This window comes from Colletotrichum acutatum (assembly GCF_030867785.1).
Source record: "Colletotrichum acutatum strain CBS 112980 chromosome Unknown BDZ83scaffold_39, whole genome shotgun sequence".
Taxonomy (NCBI): Eukaryota; Fungi; Ascomycota; class Sordariomycetes; order Glomerellales; family Glomerellaceae; genus Colletotrichum; species Colletotrichum acutatum.
Genome location: NW_026849033.1, coordinates 240,765 through 257,898, shown reverse-complemented (window position 1 = coordinate 257,898; position 17,134 = coordinate 240,765). Strand labels below are relative to the sequence as shown.

At 54.2% G+C, this 17,134-nt stretch overlaps 5 protein-coding genes across 5 annotated transcripts; 1 reads left to right on the top strand and 4 right to left on the bottom strand.

Moving 5' to 3' along the window:
• Nucleotides 1-1,237: 1,237 nt before the first annotated feature.
• On the top strand, nt 1,238-1,873 carry BDZ83DRAFT_575991 (uncharacterized protein; the record flags this gene model as incomplete). The annotated part of the gene is made up of 1 exon (XM_060504876.1): nt 1,238-1,873. One exon carries the CDS (start codon nt 1,238-1,240, stop codon nt 1,871-1,873), a length of 636 nt encoding a protein of 211 aa, XP_060365763.1.
• A 2,814-nt stretch (nt 1,874-4,687) lies between these two features.
• On the bottom strand, nt 4,688-5,857 carry BDZ83DRAFT_576074 (uncharacterized protein; the record flags this gene model as incomplete). Its single annotated transcript, XM_060504887.1, has 1 exon — nt 4,688-5,857. The coding sequence occupies one exon, from the start codon at nt 5,855-5,857 to the stop codon at nt 4,688-4,690; it is 1,170 nt and encodes a 389-aa protein (XP_060365762.1).
• Nucleotides 5,858-7,287: 1,430 nt separating this feature from the next.
• Nucleotides 7,288-9,360, bottom strand: BDZ83DRAFT_576078 (uncharacterized protein; the record flags this gene model as incomplete). Its single annotated transcript, XM_060504888.1, has 1 exon — nt 7,288-9,360. One exon carries the CDS (start codon nt 9,358-9,360, stop codon nt 7,288-7,290), a length of 2,073 nt encoding a protein of 690 aa, XP_060365761.1.
• A 461-nt stretch (nt 9,361-9,821) lies between these two features.
• BDZ83DRAFT_730220 (uncharacterized protein) lies at nt 9,822-12,176 on the bottom strand. Its single transcript, XM_060512836.1, has 4 exons — nt 11,733-12,176; nt 10,879-10,998; nt 10,700-10,776; nt 9,822-10,576 (listed from the first exon to the last, which is right to left on the bottom strand). Exons 1-4 carry the CDS (start codon nt 11,842-11,844, stop codon nt 10,187-10,189), a joined length of 699 nt encoding a protein of 232 aa, XP_060365760.1. The 5' UTR covers nt 11,845-12,176; the 3' UTR covers nt 9,822-10,186.
• A 3,219-nt stretch (nt 12,177-15,395) lies between these two features.
• On the bottom strand, nt 15,396-16,935 carry BDZ83DRAFT_719046 (3-beta hydroxysteroid dehydrogenase/isomerase; the record flags this gene model as incomplete). The annotated part of the gene is made up of 2 exons (XM_060512140.1): nt 15,396-16,636; nt 16,692-16,935. The coding sequence occupies 2 exons, from the start codon at nt 16,933-16,935 to the stop codon at nt 15,396-15,398; spliced, it is 1,485 nt and encodes a 494-aa protein (XP_060365759.1).
• Nucleotides 16,936-17,134: the final 199 nt, after the last annotated feature.

Below are 17,134 nucleotides of genomic sequence, written 5' to 3'. Positions count from 1 at the left end.
AAGTTCAACGAGGCTAGTGACCGTTGAGCGGACAGTATTTCTTTGGCAATCCGCAATCGGCCGGATACCGCGGGGTTGCCATACTTACTCGACGCCAAGCATAGGCAATATAAATTCAAACTCAATTGAGCACTATCTTCAACAAATGCCCCCAGAATCGATCCACAAAGTCACTCAATGCAAGCGGTCAGCTCCCGAGGCTTGCAACAACAGTGCTTAGTGATCCTCGTCACGATGCCGAGTCAGATGAATGCAGTGGGCAATCGCAAGCCAAGCTTCGTTTCACTACGAGCTCCCCCTCTTCACTGGTGAGCTCATCCTTGTCGCTTACCCGTGTTTGTTGAGACAGATAGATACCTGCCTACCTATCGTCGCAGTATTTTTTTTTTGTTTTTGCCGCACTTTGGAGCGGACTCTGCGCCTATCTGTCTGCATGGTTCGGAGGATGGGACTCGCAGGACTCCCTTTTACTCGTACGGGCGTAAGACATCGCTCATGCAGCAGAAGTGGCGTTACCGTGTCGGCACTGCTAGACGAACCTTTTTTTTTTTTTTGAGGAGGATTTCCCAACCACCGTGCCTCCGTCACCAACTTCCGACCACTTGGGTTCAAGTCAGGACGAGAACTGCGCATAGTCGATGCAGCCGCGCCCGGCTGGGGTGGCACTGGCACCCCACACCGAATGCCGCGTTTAATTCTCACCAAACCTTAGAACGCAGCAAGGCAGGTGGAAACATGCAGGCTGGCTGGCAGGATTGCCGCTTCCTGCGTCAGGTGAGGGACAACACTGTCTTTCCTAAGGCAATGCCAGCTGGCTAGGTACTTTCCTACAAGCAAGCGGCTTTTTCATCTCTTCCCTCGGCGAGCCGCGAGACACCCCCAAGTCTGTGCGCCGAGGCCAACGGCCGTGACAGCACACCTTCTTAAAGGGACCTTTCATCCCCTCTTCTTACCCCCCCAATCGCATCTTTCAAAGAACGAATCGTGCTTTGACAGAAGATACAATCCATCGGACGACTCCCCGCCCACACTTGTCTCGGTTGACGAAGAAGAAAAGACGAGAGGCCTTTAAAAGAAAACCACAGCAAAGTAGTCAACTACAAACTCTCGCCAGCTAGCTATACTTCGTTGCTCGCCCCCATCATCTGTCAAGCTTGTCAGACCCGTCATCGAACCTTGGTCCCTCAACCGTCTGTTCACACTTTTATCGCACATACTTCGCAACGCCTAGGCAAAGATGTCGTCGTCCGGAGCTTCTCCCGCCGCCCCCGCATCCGAAGACTGCCCCTTCGGCCCCGTATCCCGGCACATCACAACCCACGACGCCAACGGCCGCGCCGTCTTCTCCGACGCGTTCCCCGTACAAGTCACGCCGGACCCGCTGAAGAACATGTACTTCCACACCTGCTACACAACCTCCGAGTCACCCGTCACAATGGATGACGAAAAGGACCTGGCAGCCTACGCGCCCAACCACCCGCGCATGCCGACCCTGCACCTCCCCTCGGGCTCCGTCCTGCGGGTGGTCGATTTCGGTCCGCAGACCGGGCCGATGATGCACCGCACCGAGTCGTGCGACTACGGCATCGTGCTCAAGGGCGAGGTGGAGTGCTACCTAGACGACGGGGCGAAGCGGACGCTGAAGGAGGGGGAGATAATGATTCAGAGGGGCACGATGCACGGGTGGAAGAATGCGACGGATCAATGGGCGCGGGTGATTTTCTGTCTGCAACCTGCGGAGCCAGTGAGGGTTGCGGGTAAGGTTATGGAGGATGATATTCCGTTTATGAAGGTTTCGCCTGAGAGGCAGGCGGATTATGAAAAGTTTATGGCGGAGCAGGCTGCGAAGAAGAAGACGGAGGAGAAGATTTGAGCTTGAAGAGAGTTGTAGATATACCTTACGAGGGAGGCAGTGGGATTGTTGCATAGGAGCCCGGAAGAGATCCCATAAAAATCATGAGTTACGCTTCACGCCTCATTGAAGAAGAATGAGAGACAGCCCACGTACCTAGTGTACCCGTTAGTACCAACATTATATTACGGTTTATGCATAGGCCATCTGCCTCACTCCATCAAATCGATCCGCAGTGATTCATCGGTGCCATCACTCAGTTAAACCACATACCTCCAGTGTCCCCTTATCATCACCAGCCCGCGTTACCCTACATGAGGAAATACATGTGGTATAAATCTGTTTAAAATCCATCAACAATACCCATGGCGTGGCGGGGAATGTCAGCTTGGCTTTCAGAATTTTCCCACGCTCTCATGGGTCACGGGTTCGAGTCCCGTTTTCCACTTGTAGAGACGTTTGGGGATCTGTTATTCGGTCGTGGATAGTATGAACGGATGGATCTTGGAATGAAACAACACCCCTGCATCAGCGTGTAAGTGATGCCGGCGGACCACTTTTTTTTCTTTGGCGTGCTGAGGTGCTTCTTTCGCCAGAAGAAGTTTCCTTCCTGCTGCTAGATCACATAAAAATGTCACTATCCCGTTGCCTCAGTATGGGGAACCAGATGTTGTGAGGCCACATGCGAGCTTACGGCCAGAGGAGCAACATGTCCCAGCGTGGCTCTGTGCCGTGTGGCTGGTGCCAACTGCCCGAAAGCATCATCGGCGGTCCGTGTTGGGGTCATACTTGCTTCTTGCCAGACTTGCCTCTTTCTTTTGACGCTCTGTCCCCGAGAAAGGAAAGAGAGAAGAAAAAAAGAAAGAAGAAGAAAAGAATACCTCTGAGTACTGATCACGATAATTGATGAAGTCTACCTTTCCACGTCTTCACGGGGTTTTGGCGGCTAGGTAGCCTTCATGTTGCATGTCCAGAGAGGCACATTTCAATCTATTGGTCGAGAACAAGCTTACCTAAGCAAACTGAGCTGCTCCGCGCTGTTCCTGTCCGAGACCTGGGCTTGGCACCTTGGGTGGCCTCTGTTGTAGGTGGTATGGAATACCAGGTACTCACTTTGGAACCCACAAGGCCGGGAAGAGGGCCAATATGCTGGGGCATTCGTACCATTCTCTGGAGTTTGATGAACTATGATTTTACCTTGACCCCAACGATATGTTGATAGGAAGAGACGCTCACCTCCAGCTATCGAGATCAACCCCCACTAGCCGTAGTGATCCAGACTGAGGTGGGCCCTTGCTCCCGCCTCAGTGTGGTACCTGAGGTATCCACTACCCCGAATGCAACACCCCCTGATCCACCCCGAGAAAGTGGACCCAGCCACCGGGGTTCACCAAAAGAAAAAATAAAAAACGAAAATTTCGACATGCGCCGCTATCGTCTACATCTCATCCTCCTTCTCATCCATCCAGCCTCGTCTCACAACGTCCTAATCGCCCCCTTTTAATTCCCACCTTAACTCATCTGCTCTTCAGCGACAGCTCATCTCATCTATATTTCCAATCCTCACATCACTTGCACTTCTCCAAAACCCCCCACCTCTCACATACACACAAAACCAAAACCAACACACAATGCCTCGCCGCGCCGCACCAGAACCCAAGCCCCGCAAACCGCAATACTCCCCCGAAAAGCGCGCCCGCATCGCCGTCCTCTCGGAGCTCGGCATGTCCCTCAAAGAGATCTCCATCAAGGAGGAAGTCCCCGTCTCCTCCATCAAGGGCATCGTCACGCGCTACCGCCTCCAGCAGGCAGGGCGCGACCGGCCCCGTCCGGGCCGCCCCCGCATCCTCTCCGATCGGGACGTCAAGACGCTCCTCCGCGTGCTGCAGGAGAAGCCGGCCTGCTCGTACGGCGAGCTGAAGCGCGACGCGGGCGTGACGTGCGCGACAAAGACGCTGGTGCGGTATTTGCAGATGGAGGGGCTGAAGCCTACGAAGCCACCCGCGGGCGATTCCGAGGAGGAGGCGGAGAGGATGAGGGTTTTGGTTGAGGAGGGTGAGGGAGAGGAGGTTTGAGACGATTTGAAGTCCAACTTCGCCGCGGCAATGATGGCGGAGAGATCTAAGCATGTCGAGCCTGGGGGGGCGGCTTAACCCGCAGGCTTGCAATCACCGATACTCATCTATTCCAGATTGACTTATCTGTAGGTTTCCTCTCATCTTGGGCTCGACGTCGGCGCTGACTATTTAGACAATGACGGCCATTGTCTTGGGAGGGAGGCAACATAAGAGCTCGCCTTTTATGGGAAGGAGGTTTACGGATTACCAGCCCAGGCTCCTGTTGATGAGACCATTCAAGGGGGGCCCGAGAGAACCGTCATCTCGGCAAGGATGCAGCTTCTGCGCCGTTTATCAACAGGGATGCATAAGTCGGACCACAGGCACGGCGATTTCCTCCAGGAACCTGCCACAACAGACGATGGCCCGCAATGAGGCGTCCTACGTTACGGCTACCCATGTAGTCTTATGCGGTGGGAGGGAAGAATCACCCTGCGTCGTGGTGTATGAGGAAAACTATCTAGATAGAGGGAAGGATTATGATATCACGCAGCAACGAAGCAAAACGTGGCGTGTACTTTGTCTATCATACGATGCGAGGTTCAGTAAGTGGGGTTTGGCGTTCCCGATGGAGGTCTCCAAGATGAGCATGGAAAAGGAGAGAAGGCCCATGGAGGCGACGATCGCTTCTCCAATCTCATGGGCGTCGCCAAAGACTTCTCACTGACAACGGGCTATCATGTAACGTAACCATTTCTCAAAAAGAAGAGAGACTTACTCACCGGTCGCCCATCGCTCTGTCCAAATGCCTCAAATACGCCCCAGCACCACGACCCCCATCTTCATCCTCCTCCCCCTGACGAACCAACAACCCTTCCCCCTCAGCCCGAACCCTCCATGCATCCCAATCAACGTTAACAATTCTCCGATCAACAAACACCAACCTCCCGCCCTCCCCCAACGCCGGCGCAAAGACCTTGACCCAATTCACCTCCCCATCAACCTCCTCCTGCTGCTCGTCCTTCTCCCACTCACACACTCGCGACCTACCGTACCTCTCCCCCGTCCTCAACCCCGCGATGACAAGACACCGGAGCCGAAGACACCCCATCCTCACCGCGGCACACCGGATCGCGTCCCGGAGGAACCCACCACCACCACTCGCATACGTCCGCAAATCCAAAAAGAGCGTCTCAAGCTGCATCATGGCAGCCCAGTCTACTGCGATAAACTCCTCATCGGGAAAGCCCCGTTCGATGAAGAACGCCATGTCGCTTCGGAACTCGGTCACGGCGTTGCGGCGCAGCCGCAGCTGGAGATAGGGGTCGGAGGGGAGGCTGTTGAACATTAGGTGACGAGGCAACGACAACGACGTGTCTGATCTTGCTGCTCTTCTTGGATGAGAATGGTCGGCACCCCGTCCGTGACAGCAACTAGTCTCACGAAAGACGAGCGCACCGGAAGCCATACACCTACCTATCCCATCATCATGTCCCCTCGGCCAAACCTGCTCAAACACTCTCAGCCCGTTTCGTCCGAGGTCGCGCAGAGCCCAGTCCATCGCAGCCGGGAACCTCTTGCCGAGCTCTTCCTCCAGCAGCAATGCACCGTGCTGTTGCTGTCGCTCGCGTGAACCGTCTGCCTGCCTCATCAACGGAAACGAAGCGTGATCCCCGTCCCCGTGCCGCACCCCGGACTCGTACTTACCTCGAACGCTGCCACCGCCCTTGGTATAGACGTCGATCCGCTGAAGGTCGTAAATCTCGTTGACGGGATCTGAGGCGCGGGCGCAGACGGCCCAGTCCGGGACGAAGAGGGATAAGATGCAGGGGCTGCTACTTACTGTGAGGTAGTCGTAGAGGATGTGCTTCTGGAGCTCGAGCGGGAGTAAGGTCAGACGGTCGAGGATGGTTGGGTGACCTTGTTGCAGCGCTTGTTGAAGATCCATAGTCGTACGCATAGGAGGATGAGGGAGTGTGTGGCGTGGGAGTTTGCAAGGATAGAGGTCCTGATACGGTACTAGTTGGTGTTCTGCTATGGATTTTAGACAACTTTCGATGGTCGGACGGAACTGAGTACCGAGAACGTGGGATCTACAAGGGTGGCAGGGCTTAAGATGCCTTTTTAATAGATAACTCGACTTTGTGCTGTGGGACGGACCTCGGGCCGCAAGTCTGTTTCCCTTTGTTTTCGTTCAAGTTCCCGACAACGATCCTGGTCCGGTGCTCTGGGTTCCAGGCTGTGAACAATGCCATTGACGTTCGAGGCCCAGCCAGTCCTCGAGACCTGGAACATTGTAGTACATACGAAATCATATCTCAGAGGCTCAAACCGAAAAAGGACTCTTTCCATCAGTCGAAGACTATCGAATCTTGTTCCGGCAACCTCAGCCCGAGACCTTGAATAGTTGTCCGAGGAGCCCCGGGTGCCTCACGATGATGTACGAACCAACGGCGATGTTCTAGATTATGAAAGGATTTCCAAGACAGCTTTTTCAGTCGACATGTCACAAAGTCGCCAGCTACTTCCCAATGTCTGACGACCCGACTGTCAGACTTCTTCGGTAATGAGAAAGGTTATTGGCTCCAACCATTCGAGCCAGGCGGGCAAGCGCCGATTCGACTGTCAAAACAGGAGTCGTCGAGTTGAGCTCAAGAGCCGAAGAGATTGATGTGAAAATTGAAAACGACCTCTCAATAAGATGATTGAGAATTCAGCTACCGTGATACTTTTCCGTAATCTTGTGAACTTTCACTTATCGCTCACCATCTTGAAATCGTCTGGATACAACATGAGAGGTTGTATTTCGTACCTCCCTCCCACAACCACCTCATCCATTATCCCGTCTTCTCCATTGTGTCTAATAACAGAGTCGAAAGTCAGAGACCGATTCCACGCAGCAGGCAGGCTTTGATCCTCAAGCACCTAAACCACGACGAAAAGTCCATCATCATGTTCCATCACAGAATTCGATCCAAACGGGCTGTAGCACATCGGGCCGCCGCTAATTGCAAAATTATACACAACGTGTAGTCGGACGCTGATGGAAAGGAGACGAAGGTTCAAATGCAACATAGCCAGCTCGGCCACACTTTCTTAGTCAAACGACACAATCTCACATCAAGCCAAGTCATATTTTTTTCATCAATAAATTCGTTCATGATGAGACCATATTTGTCTATTCAAAAGTTCCCAACATCCTCCTCATCGATGGAGTACATCTCACTCCTCGCGCTCCACAATCTCAAAGTCATCCTCCGACTCAGCCAGCCCTCTTCTTCTCGTCAGGGTATTCGTCACGTTCAACCCAGTCATACTCCGACAACTTATCCAAGCCATCGGCAACACCTACCTTTCAGTCAGTCTCATACGCCCCTCTCACTCAATCGTGATTTTCGGGCGAGTTGTGCTGGTACTCGAACTACGAGACGCCCGCGCCACCGACTCACCTTGCTCCTTCACGTCATTGTTTCTCTTCTCCTCGGAATAGGCTGCCGTGTTAGTCTTACCGGCCGTAGGCACATCTCCGTATGCCTCCTTTGCAGATGTGTCGAGTTTGGTCGTCTGGGACTTCTCACCAGCCTCAGGTGCCTTGCCCTCAAGCTCGAAAGTATCACTGCCACTCGACGAATCCCACCCCTCTCCTCCCCTATACTCACCACCATGAGCATCGTCCCAGCCCCCGAACGCGACTCCCGGGTATCGATGCCCGCCCCCATTCTCTACGTCAGGCATCTCGTAGTCGTCGAATCCAGGCACCGGGTAGCCCGTCCCGTCGCCAAAAGCATTCTCGGAACCTTCGAGAGCGCCAAGATTAGCGCACTCCCACCATGCAGCCTCCCCTTGCTGCAGCCTGTCCTCGCAGAACCTCGCTTCCGTGATCAGGCCCAGATCGATCAACAAGTCCACCACATCGTATTGAGCGCCCTCCTCTTCCTGGGCCCACGCCAGCAGCCGCATCACGCACATGAACTCCGTCGGCTCGGCATCACGGCTCCATTCGAGCAGTCGACAGCAGATGCGAGCCCAGGTTGCGATCCACTCGACATCCAGGGACCCCGCTGCCTCGCGGAACTCGATCGTGTGGTCTTTCGTAGGGTAAGTCGTCCGCATCGTGTTTCCGTCCTGAGGGGCGAGATGTTCGACAGAGTAGAAATCATAGGCTTTGAACTTGTAGTTAATATGCTTGGGGAGAAAAGCAGGCGTCATCAGTTGCCCAACCTGTGCGACTGTCATGTCGGCACCGAGGAGATCCCTGACGCCAGACATGACGTCCCATCGAGCCGGCTGGTTGACTTCCACGCATTCGATACTTCCTCCTTGGCCTAGGATGTACCCGTCCAGGAAGTCGGGGTCTCCGCGGATGTCTTTTCGCATCCTTCCGGGAACACGAGTGTAGCGTCTGTTGATCGGGGGAGGCCGAGGTCGTGGTGGAGCTGCGCTGTTGGCTGTAGAGGTGCGGTAGTACTTCGGCATCGATACAGGAGCATCGTATTTATGTGGAGGAAACCCAAATGGCGAGGTTGAGCGAGCTTCGGAACTTTTTGGGTCTCTGACGTCGGGGATGGCCCGTCGATGCTGCCATGGTTCGTGACTCGTAAGAAGGGCCTCATCGTCCTCTTGATCTAAGTTCATCTCGTGGTTCATCGTCTCGAAGGTCGTGTCAACCTCAATCGAATCACCAAGCCAGCGGTCTCTTCCCAGAACTTTCATCTTCTTCAAATCCTGTGGGGCAATGTTTTTGTCAATAGTCGCTCCTGCGGGGCCTTTGCCCTGTCCCAAAGGTGTAGCTTCATTCACTCGAGCAGACTGGCTGTAGGCGAGGGTAGCACGCCAAGGAGGATGAAGTCGACTGATGAGGGGGTCAGCGGCCCATAGAAGGGCAGCAAAATGTCGCAATGTCCTTGCGTCGATTCGTTGTGTCGGTCCTACACCTACATGAACGTGGAACCCACAGCTAGGGTTCACTCGGCATCGGAAGTTAGTAGTGATTACACTTACCGCAAGACGTGTCATATCAAAAGACAGGTTCATATTGTACATGGCCGGTGATATCATTTCGACGCGCTGCCAGCGGTAGCCGTCGACGTGGTCCGCCTTGAGAGACATGTCTGTCTTTAGCTGGAACGCGTCCATGGCCTTCCTACTCTGCATGCTCTGCACAGAGCCGGGCACACCGCATTGACCCTGGCCATAAACCGGCAATCCAGCTTTAGCCAATGCGTCTCCAATGCTGTGGAACACAAAGTCCTCGTCCCAATCGTACGCCGTATGCGGAAGGCCGAGCTTATTGATCCCATCATCCGGTGGAACTACAACAAGAGGCTGCAGCTCATGCTTGATGGCATAGTCAGGGTCTCTTTCCCCCTCGCGCACGAAGGCAACGAAGAACTCAAGTTCTACGCCAAAGGACACTCGCGGAGGTGTGGTTTGTGTTTGGCGTTCGGTCATGGTGGATTTGGGTGTATGGTGTGAAGTCGTTTAGTGAAATGTACAATGTGGTGCTTGTGTCTGCGATCAGTCAATGATGCAAATTCGGACGAATGAATGATATGAGGTAGGTAAGTGTTGCGAAGAGCTGGACTGCTGTCATACAGGCGGCAGTGAGTTGGAATATATCGTAGCCTCCCTCCAGCAGCAGTAATGACCATGAAACGGTTTCGATATAAAGACAGAAAGAATTGTCTTTAGCAGTTTCCGTGGAACAGAAAGTTGATGAAACAATGGCGTAAAGTTTTGTTTGACCGATTTCATGAACCTACCTATTGACGTTGACAAAGGCATGCGTTAGTGAAGATTCGCAAGCTCGGGACGATGAGGCGTACCTCAAAGAAGGCCATTGAAGGACTGTCACAAGCCCATTGTCGGCCACGGGCCGGTGGCCAAATGTCAAAGCAGACGGGACAGGGAATGGGGGGAATCAATTCTTCATTTCTTTTGACGTCGTCTGGACTGTCTTTCAATCATGCCTAAAACGCGAAATGCAGAGCAAAAGCAACATGGGGTGACATCACCCGTCCCTGTAACGCACTGACTCCTCCTAGAACTTCAAAATGCCATACGGGTGGGAATATCCATCGTCTCCATCGCATAATTCCACGTATTCCTCGTCAAAAAAAGATTAGGGAGCCGCGTGGTAAGCACGCAGACCGGGTAGTAGGGAAGGTGATTACAGAGAAGCGAAATACCGCTCAAAGCCTGCGATTGTCAATCATGTCGCCGCATGAAGCAATCGAGACTGGCAGTTTACCACAGCCTAGGAGAATGCAGCAGCAATCTAGAGCATGTAGGCGAGGAGGCCAATGGCGGCGACAGCAGCAGCGTTGCCGACGTGAGCGGGGTTCGCAGTAGGAGCAGCCCAGGCGGAAGAGCTGGAGCTGGAGGCACCAGTAGTAGCGGCGGCGGTACCAGTTCCGGCGGCAGTGCTGGTAGCAGATGCGGTGGTGGTGGTGGAAACACCAGAAGCCTGGTCAGCCTGGGCGTTAACGGTACCGCACTGGGACTTGATGGTGTCGGTGCAGTTGGTCTGGCCGCGAGCGTCACCAACGTTGGCTGTGATGCAGTCCTCGAAGGCCTTCTCGCAGATGAAGGTGGGCATGGTCTGCTCGTAGTACTCAAGGCCGGGGGCAGAGCCGTTGGGGCAGAGGCAAGAGTAGACAAGGGTGGTCTATTGAGTAAGAGTTAGCCATGCTGCACTCGAGCGTCGGCCTGTTCTGATTCGGGCCGGGGTGATCAACGAGCAAGCAACTAGTGCTCCTGCTCTAGCATAGAAAAAAAGAGGAGAACTTACAGAATCGCAGTCGTTGGTGGTGGGGTTAGGCTCGCAAAGGACCTTGCAAGTGTTGCGCTCGGCGACACACCAGCTGGCTGTGGAAGGAAAAAAAGAATCAGTCAAAGCTCAGTGATTGTAATGGAGCGGCAAAGCCGGATTGCCACAGATGATAGCATCATTTCTCCCAATTGACTTACCTCTCTGGTTCACGGAGACAGTAGCAACGTTGATGTCGGCAGCGGTAAAGACCTTGCGCTGGGCAGAGACAGCAGTGAGGGCCGAGAGGGCCACGATCGCGAGAGAAGTACGCATGTTGTCTGTTGTTGTTGTGTAGAGGTAGTGGAAATTGTGGTTGGTTGGAGTTGTTGAATGGAGACGGGAGAGAACGTCTGACAATCAATCAAGCGATATTCAGTTCCAAAGTATCGTCGGCGGCGTGAAGATGTTTTGCCTGGATGTGCTTGCTGGTGATGTTTGACGGAGCGTGGACGGGGAGAGGAGAAGAGAAGAGGTGCGGTCACAACAGATGGGCGACGCGGGCAACGATGTGGTTTTATTATGAGGCAAGAGTGCTGCAACAGCAGCAACAGCAACGAGAGCGGCAGGTACCTCGGGGTGTGTGAGTGGTTCTTTCCCACGCTTGTGTCTCTGGTCGCACTTGCCTTGAATGCGGTAAGCTCAATGGGGGGAGCGGGAAAAAAAGTGTGAGGAGCCCAGGTATGAGTGCAGGTGCCAGTGGACAGTTGCAGGGGTGGCTGGTGGAACAGCAGAAACCGCACCTTCCCTCTTGCGATCATCAGAAAGACAGGCAACGCATGGTTTGATTGCGCGGTACCTGTCCGGCCGACCGCGTCTTTTTCTCTTTTTTTTTTTTTTTCCTCTCTCTCTCTCACACATTTTCCCCTCTCTCAGTACCTACCTTGCCTCACACTTGCGGCCTTACCCTCACTTTCCCTTCGTTTTCTACTAAGGTAGACACAATGTCCACGTCCACCCAGCAGCAAGTGCACCGGTGCGTCCACGTTAGGTACGATACAAGGGTACCACTTACATGGCAGTCGCAAGTCGCCGGGCTTGGCCCGTTCTTCCCTCACACAAATAGGAAGGCCTGCAAAGATGGGTACGTACTGGCGGATACAGACGTGTGGCTGGGGTCCACCCATCGCAAATGTCGGGTCACAGTGGGGGAGAGGGGAAACCCAACCAGGAACATACGCACATCCTCCAGTGCAGCCGCCGTATCTCCGTTAAGAAAAGTCCAATTGAGGTTGCCGTTGCGGACCTCGGGTTGGATCACGATGGAATTCTCGCGGTGAGGTCAGAACTGAGAAGCGACACCGTCACCGAGAGCGTGCGCGAGCGCCAACGAATTCGCACAGACAGTCCGCGACTTTGCTGTTATCGGCAGGGGCGGGTCGTCAACCGACTGGCCGGGGAGGTACGTACCGCACATGGCCTTAATCAAGATAGGAACGCTACAAGGTTGCACATGGCGGGAATTGGATGTGTACGTATCTTCGCTGTAGGTGCAGATAATTAGAGTGCATCTTCTCAAGCAGAAGCTAAGACAGCGCCATCCCGCAAAGTTGTGGTGGTTTAATTCTTCGTCTTCTTCTTCCTACTCACTCCCATAGCGCAGCGCAATTTCTGATACACTTAATCCCAATCTCATAATAACATCGTCAATTGTCAAGTGCCGCGGCGGTGGATGCTCATATGAGGGAGGTAGTCAAGCAGGCATAGGGCTGCCCTGTCAGTAGCACCTGGTCCCTGTCGCTTCAGACTTTGGGGACTGAAACTTTCAGCGACCCTCGTGATGGCCTCATCCGCGTCGTCGCATCTTTTCCGCTTTCATTCCATAATTAATACAGACGTGGCTCGGTAGTTTGCCTGTGCCACCGCGGCTTATGCCATGCCACGGGCCAGGCTGAGTGTTCACCCACACATGCATACGACAAGACAATCCAGGATTTACCGGGACGGAAACGACAGAATTCTTCCCGCCGAACCTTTGGCTGGGTGAGTCTCTCATCGTGATGGGATGGGCATGGCACGCCGCACGCGAAATTCCATTGACCAGGCGATGGTCGCAGCGCCAAGTGCTATTACAGTCGCATTCCTTGCGGTGCCTGTCTCATAACAAAACAGAGAGAAGCAAATTGAGATAGCGAGACTACCTAGTCACTAGAGGGAGAGAGAGGGAAAAATTGCCCCCCTCCCTCCGCCGGCGTCTCCTTCAGATTTCAGATTTCGCAGGGCCCGGGCTTTTCATCTCGGTCTAACGTTACCCAACACAGCTCCACCTTCCGCTCCTCTGTTACTAGGTACCTTAGGTACGAATACTCCGGAAGGTGCGAATACCTAGTGACTGAGGTGGTGTTCTCCATTTCTCTCAACTTCCTCGAGAGTTCCTCCGCTCCTCGGTCTGCAGAAACAGCACTATTCCCAAATAGTGTTAGAGCAGCAGGAACACTAGCCACAGATATGCAGCTTGGCTGTTGCCGTGGTCCGGGAGACTCGCTGGTTCCATCTCCATTGTGTGGGGGCAAGGGTATCTATTGCCAATCAATTCAACGCAACGCACTTTGCTCCGGCCGCCGTCCCATTTGCTGCTTCTTTTTTCCCCCTCGGTCTCTGGCTTCTCCCCGTCACTGTCGTCCACTGCTACAACTCACCGATGCCTCAGATTCATTGATTATCCGATGGTTCTTTCATTGCCGGCAGACGTCGAGTACCTCCCGGCAGCATCTCTACGGCTCTCTAGTACACGGACTGCATCGCCAACCACCAATCCACCAAAGAAGCAGCTATGGTGGTGTACCGTCAAGACGTCTCATCTTCCGAAACGAACGTGACTTTGCCCGCCCCTTCTCACATCGCATCGCGTCGCCCTCTTCTTGGCGTCGCTGAATTGCCGCCCTGTTCACTGGTTCCCTGCCTCACTCTTGTACCATGTTCTGTTTCTGTTTGCGAACCTCCTTACCTTCCAAACACCCCCTTTTCCCTGTGAACGAATCAACGACCTACCGCAACGTATAGAATGGCGGTACAACAGACGCCATGAGCCTGACCAAGCCGACATTTCAGCATCATGATCAACTACCTCGACTTCGCTACAGCGTACTTATCTTAGTGCCCGGTTGAGCCCGGACCCATATCGAGAACCCTGTCCTGCTGGCCTTACAAATGCCTGCTGCATCTTTTTCGTGGAGCAGCCTATGGAGCAGCCGGCGCCTGCGGATGTTCGTGCCCAAAGCTCCAACGCCGTTGGACGCCAGCCAACAATCACGGCACAAAGAGGCCGCCTCCTCAACTCCAATGTCGATTTTGGGCTGGTGAAAAAGACAATGAGTCTCTTAAATCGGCAACGCGGCCAGTCCACGCACGCTCTTGCAGCAGCACTAACCCGAAATACCACCTGGCACCTGTGGCACTCGCACACCACGGTGAGCTGCCTCCCACGGTCTTGGGCGCTGAGCTACCACGAGCTCGCCGTCCAATCATCGTAGTCAATTGCTTGCCCAGCTTTCTAGTGATCGTCATCAACAGCGACACTAGTTATCTACACCAGTCATCTGCACCAAACGCCCGGGGTATCGGTATGCGGGAGGGGCTGCTGCCAACCCGACCGAAGCAGAGCTTGCTATCGGATGTAGAAGTCGACTAGGTATTGTCTCTCACGGCAACGGTCATCCGCTTTCCATATGTTCCAGTTTCCAACAGGCGACGGTTGGGCAACAGAAACGCTCTCTTGTTCGATTCAGAGTACATTGGTGATTCACTTATGGCCGGCTCCATGTTGTCTTCCAGCCAACCGCAAACATTCTGCATGTGTCTATTGCACCGGCTATGACCAGCCAACCGTCACTTACATCGGACCATCTGCAGCGTCTGTTCAGCCATGCAGATTCTCCGCCTCGTCCAGCTGCATCCATCTCATCACACCCTCCCGTCCTTCGCCAGCCACCCGCGAACCAAGTTTGCCGCATTTCTTGCGGCGTCGCCAGATACTGCTCGCAAAGTTGGCCTAGACCTGCAAGAGGCTGCCGATACGAACTTTGCTTGTCCGTACCCGCTGGCACAACCCCGCCACTAGGCTTACGAACGCATCGCCCAGCCAGCATCTTGCCCCAGCCCTCAGTCTACCTACCTATGGCTTCATCTTCTGTTGAGTGGCTTGGCTTGTTGAGCTGCCTCAGCAAGGTTTTACTCCGTCCAGACCGTCAACGGATCGACTTGTGAGGCCCTCCTAGCGTGGCTTAAAGCTTACGACGGACTGAATCGAAACACGATATCATGCCACAGCATGGGAATTTCGGAATTTCCATCAGAGAAATCCCAAGAAGTGATCTTCGGAGCGCCATGCAGCCGCCCCCAGCGCCGCCAACTTGGCAGGCCGGGGTTGTGGGGGCCGGACGAGGATCCAGGTTCTGGATCTCCGTGCCGCGTCAAGACGTCACCTGTCATCATGTCGATAAGCGTGTGGCACTTACATGGTCAACACCTGAACCTTGGAGCAAGACACTGCCAAGTTATTGTCGACGACGGGAAGCTGCATGATTTTTCAAGAGCTACAACGTTCTCTTATGTACAGCGCCAGCAAACCCTGGATACTCCACCCTATGTAATCCGTCGCCGAAGGTGAATTCCGAGTTCCTTCGACATACACCCAAAGGGATTTCCAGCAATCGACCGCCGGCTGAATTCTATGAGCTCATGCTCGCCTCGCAACAGGCTCAACTCCAACTTCAAGAACATCCTTGACGATGCCCTTCTCGCTTCTGACTTTCTCGCCTCCACTCTTCACCCACCTGTTCCATGCGCCGAGCTGCATACACAATCCCTCCATGGTCGTGCACTTGGCCTGGTATCCCAATCCGCCCTCCTCCGGTCGTCGACGAGCGTCAGCATCGTTGATGATAGCATTGATGGCACCAGCTACGGAAGCGGGCTGCAGCATGTACAATGGCAATCCGGGTTCCGAGAAGATCTTCTGCAACGCTGGCACGCTCCAAAGCAACAAGCAATAAGCCTCTATGCAATGAGCCAAGAGCAACAATATCAGTGGCGGCGGGTATTGCACGTGAAAGGGTGTCACGCTGACCGACTGCACGAGTGTGTAAAAGTCCTTGAAAACCGGAGGCGGTCCTCCATCTGTGACAAGGAACGGGCGGGCAGCCACTTTGTGCGCGTGAGGGCCGAGCAGGGCTGCTTCGTACTGCAGATGTGCCAGAGCCACGTTGGCTCCATGGACCCAGTTCTGCATGAAGGGCGCGGTGAAGGTAGGGAAGCTGGCCATGCGTACTGTCGCTCCAACCAGGTAATCGTCCTTGTGGCCGTAAATGGCGTTCCCTGGGCGGATGGCGCCGGTGCGAAAGCCCCCTGCCTGCGTGGGATCTTGTGGCACCTTGTTCGCGCTGCAGACGAGTCGCTCGGCTTCGGCCTTGCTTCTGGCATAGTTGGCGAAGAACTCTTCGTGAGGACGTATCGGCTTCTTGAAGTCCACTTCATCAAGGACCTGGAAGAAGTTTGTTGGCCACCGACTCCACGGAGCATTGAAGAATTTGGTGGGCTTCAACGCCACACTACAAGACGAAGTAAAGACGAGAACATCTGCCCCCGCCGTCTTGGCTGCGGCAAGTACATGGGCGGTTCCTTTAGTGTTGACGAGAGAGCAACGGTCATAGACCAGCTGGCTACGCTCCGAAGGACGAATAACAGCGGCGGTATGGAATACGGTCAATGGAAGATGTGCTACCGCCTGTGGCCACGATCTGCCGAATGCGGCAGAGGTTGCTGATTCGGAAGAAATATCGGCTTGAGCGAAATCAACTCTAGATATCGGACCCTCGCTCATGTCGTCGCGGCCAGGTTTACGAAAGTCAATGATTCGAATAGCCTCTGGTGGGTGACCACGCGCAATGAGCTGGATAGCTAGCTGTCCTCCTACCAGACCTATTTCATACCGGAGTCAGCAGCAATACGTGACGATTATACGCAGAATACTTGCCAGAGCCTCCAACAATGATGTATCGGCGATCCAATTTCGGCGGCAAGTGCGGAGTCCAATCAATGGGCTGTTTCTCCATGCGCTCGAAAGTACGCTTGACTTTCTCTGGCGTCCATCGATCCGGCGACACCCGCAGAGCCTCCGGATAGATCGTCGACATGGCGCGGTTAATCTTCCAAAGATATGCCAGCAAAGCCGCCAGCAAGCCGAGGGCGACCCTCGTCGTCCATGCTTCCAGCACCATGCTGATCAAGATCCACCGTTTCCCCTCCGTCGTGGAATTCGGAGCTCCCGTATCAAAACGACTGCTCCTGTGAAGTCGGCGCGCTGCGACTCTCTGAACTACACAGACGACGATTTTAGGTGCAGTTGGAGAAGGAAGCTTGTTTTTCCATGACGCAACGCTAAAGGAGGGAGGGGGTCGGGAGGCTTTTTATGCCGGA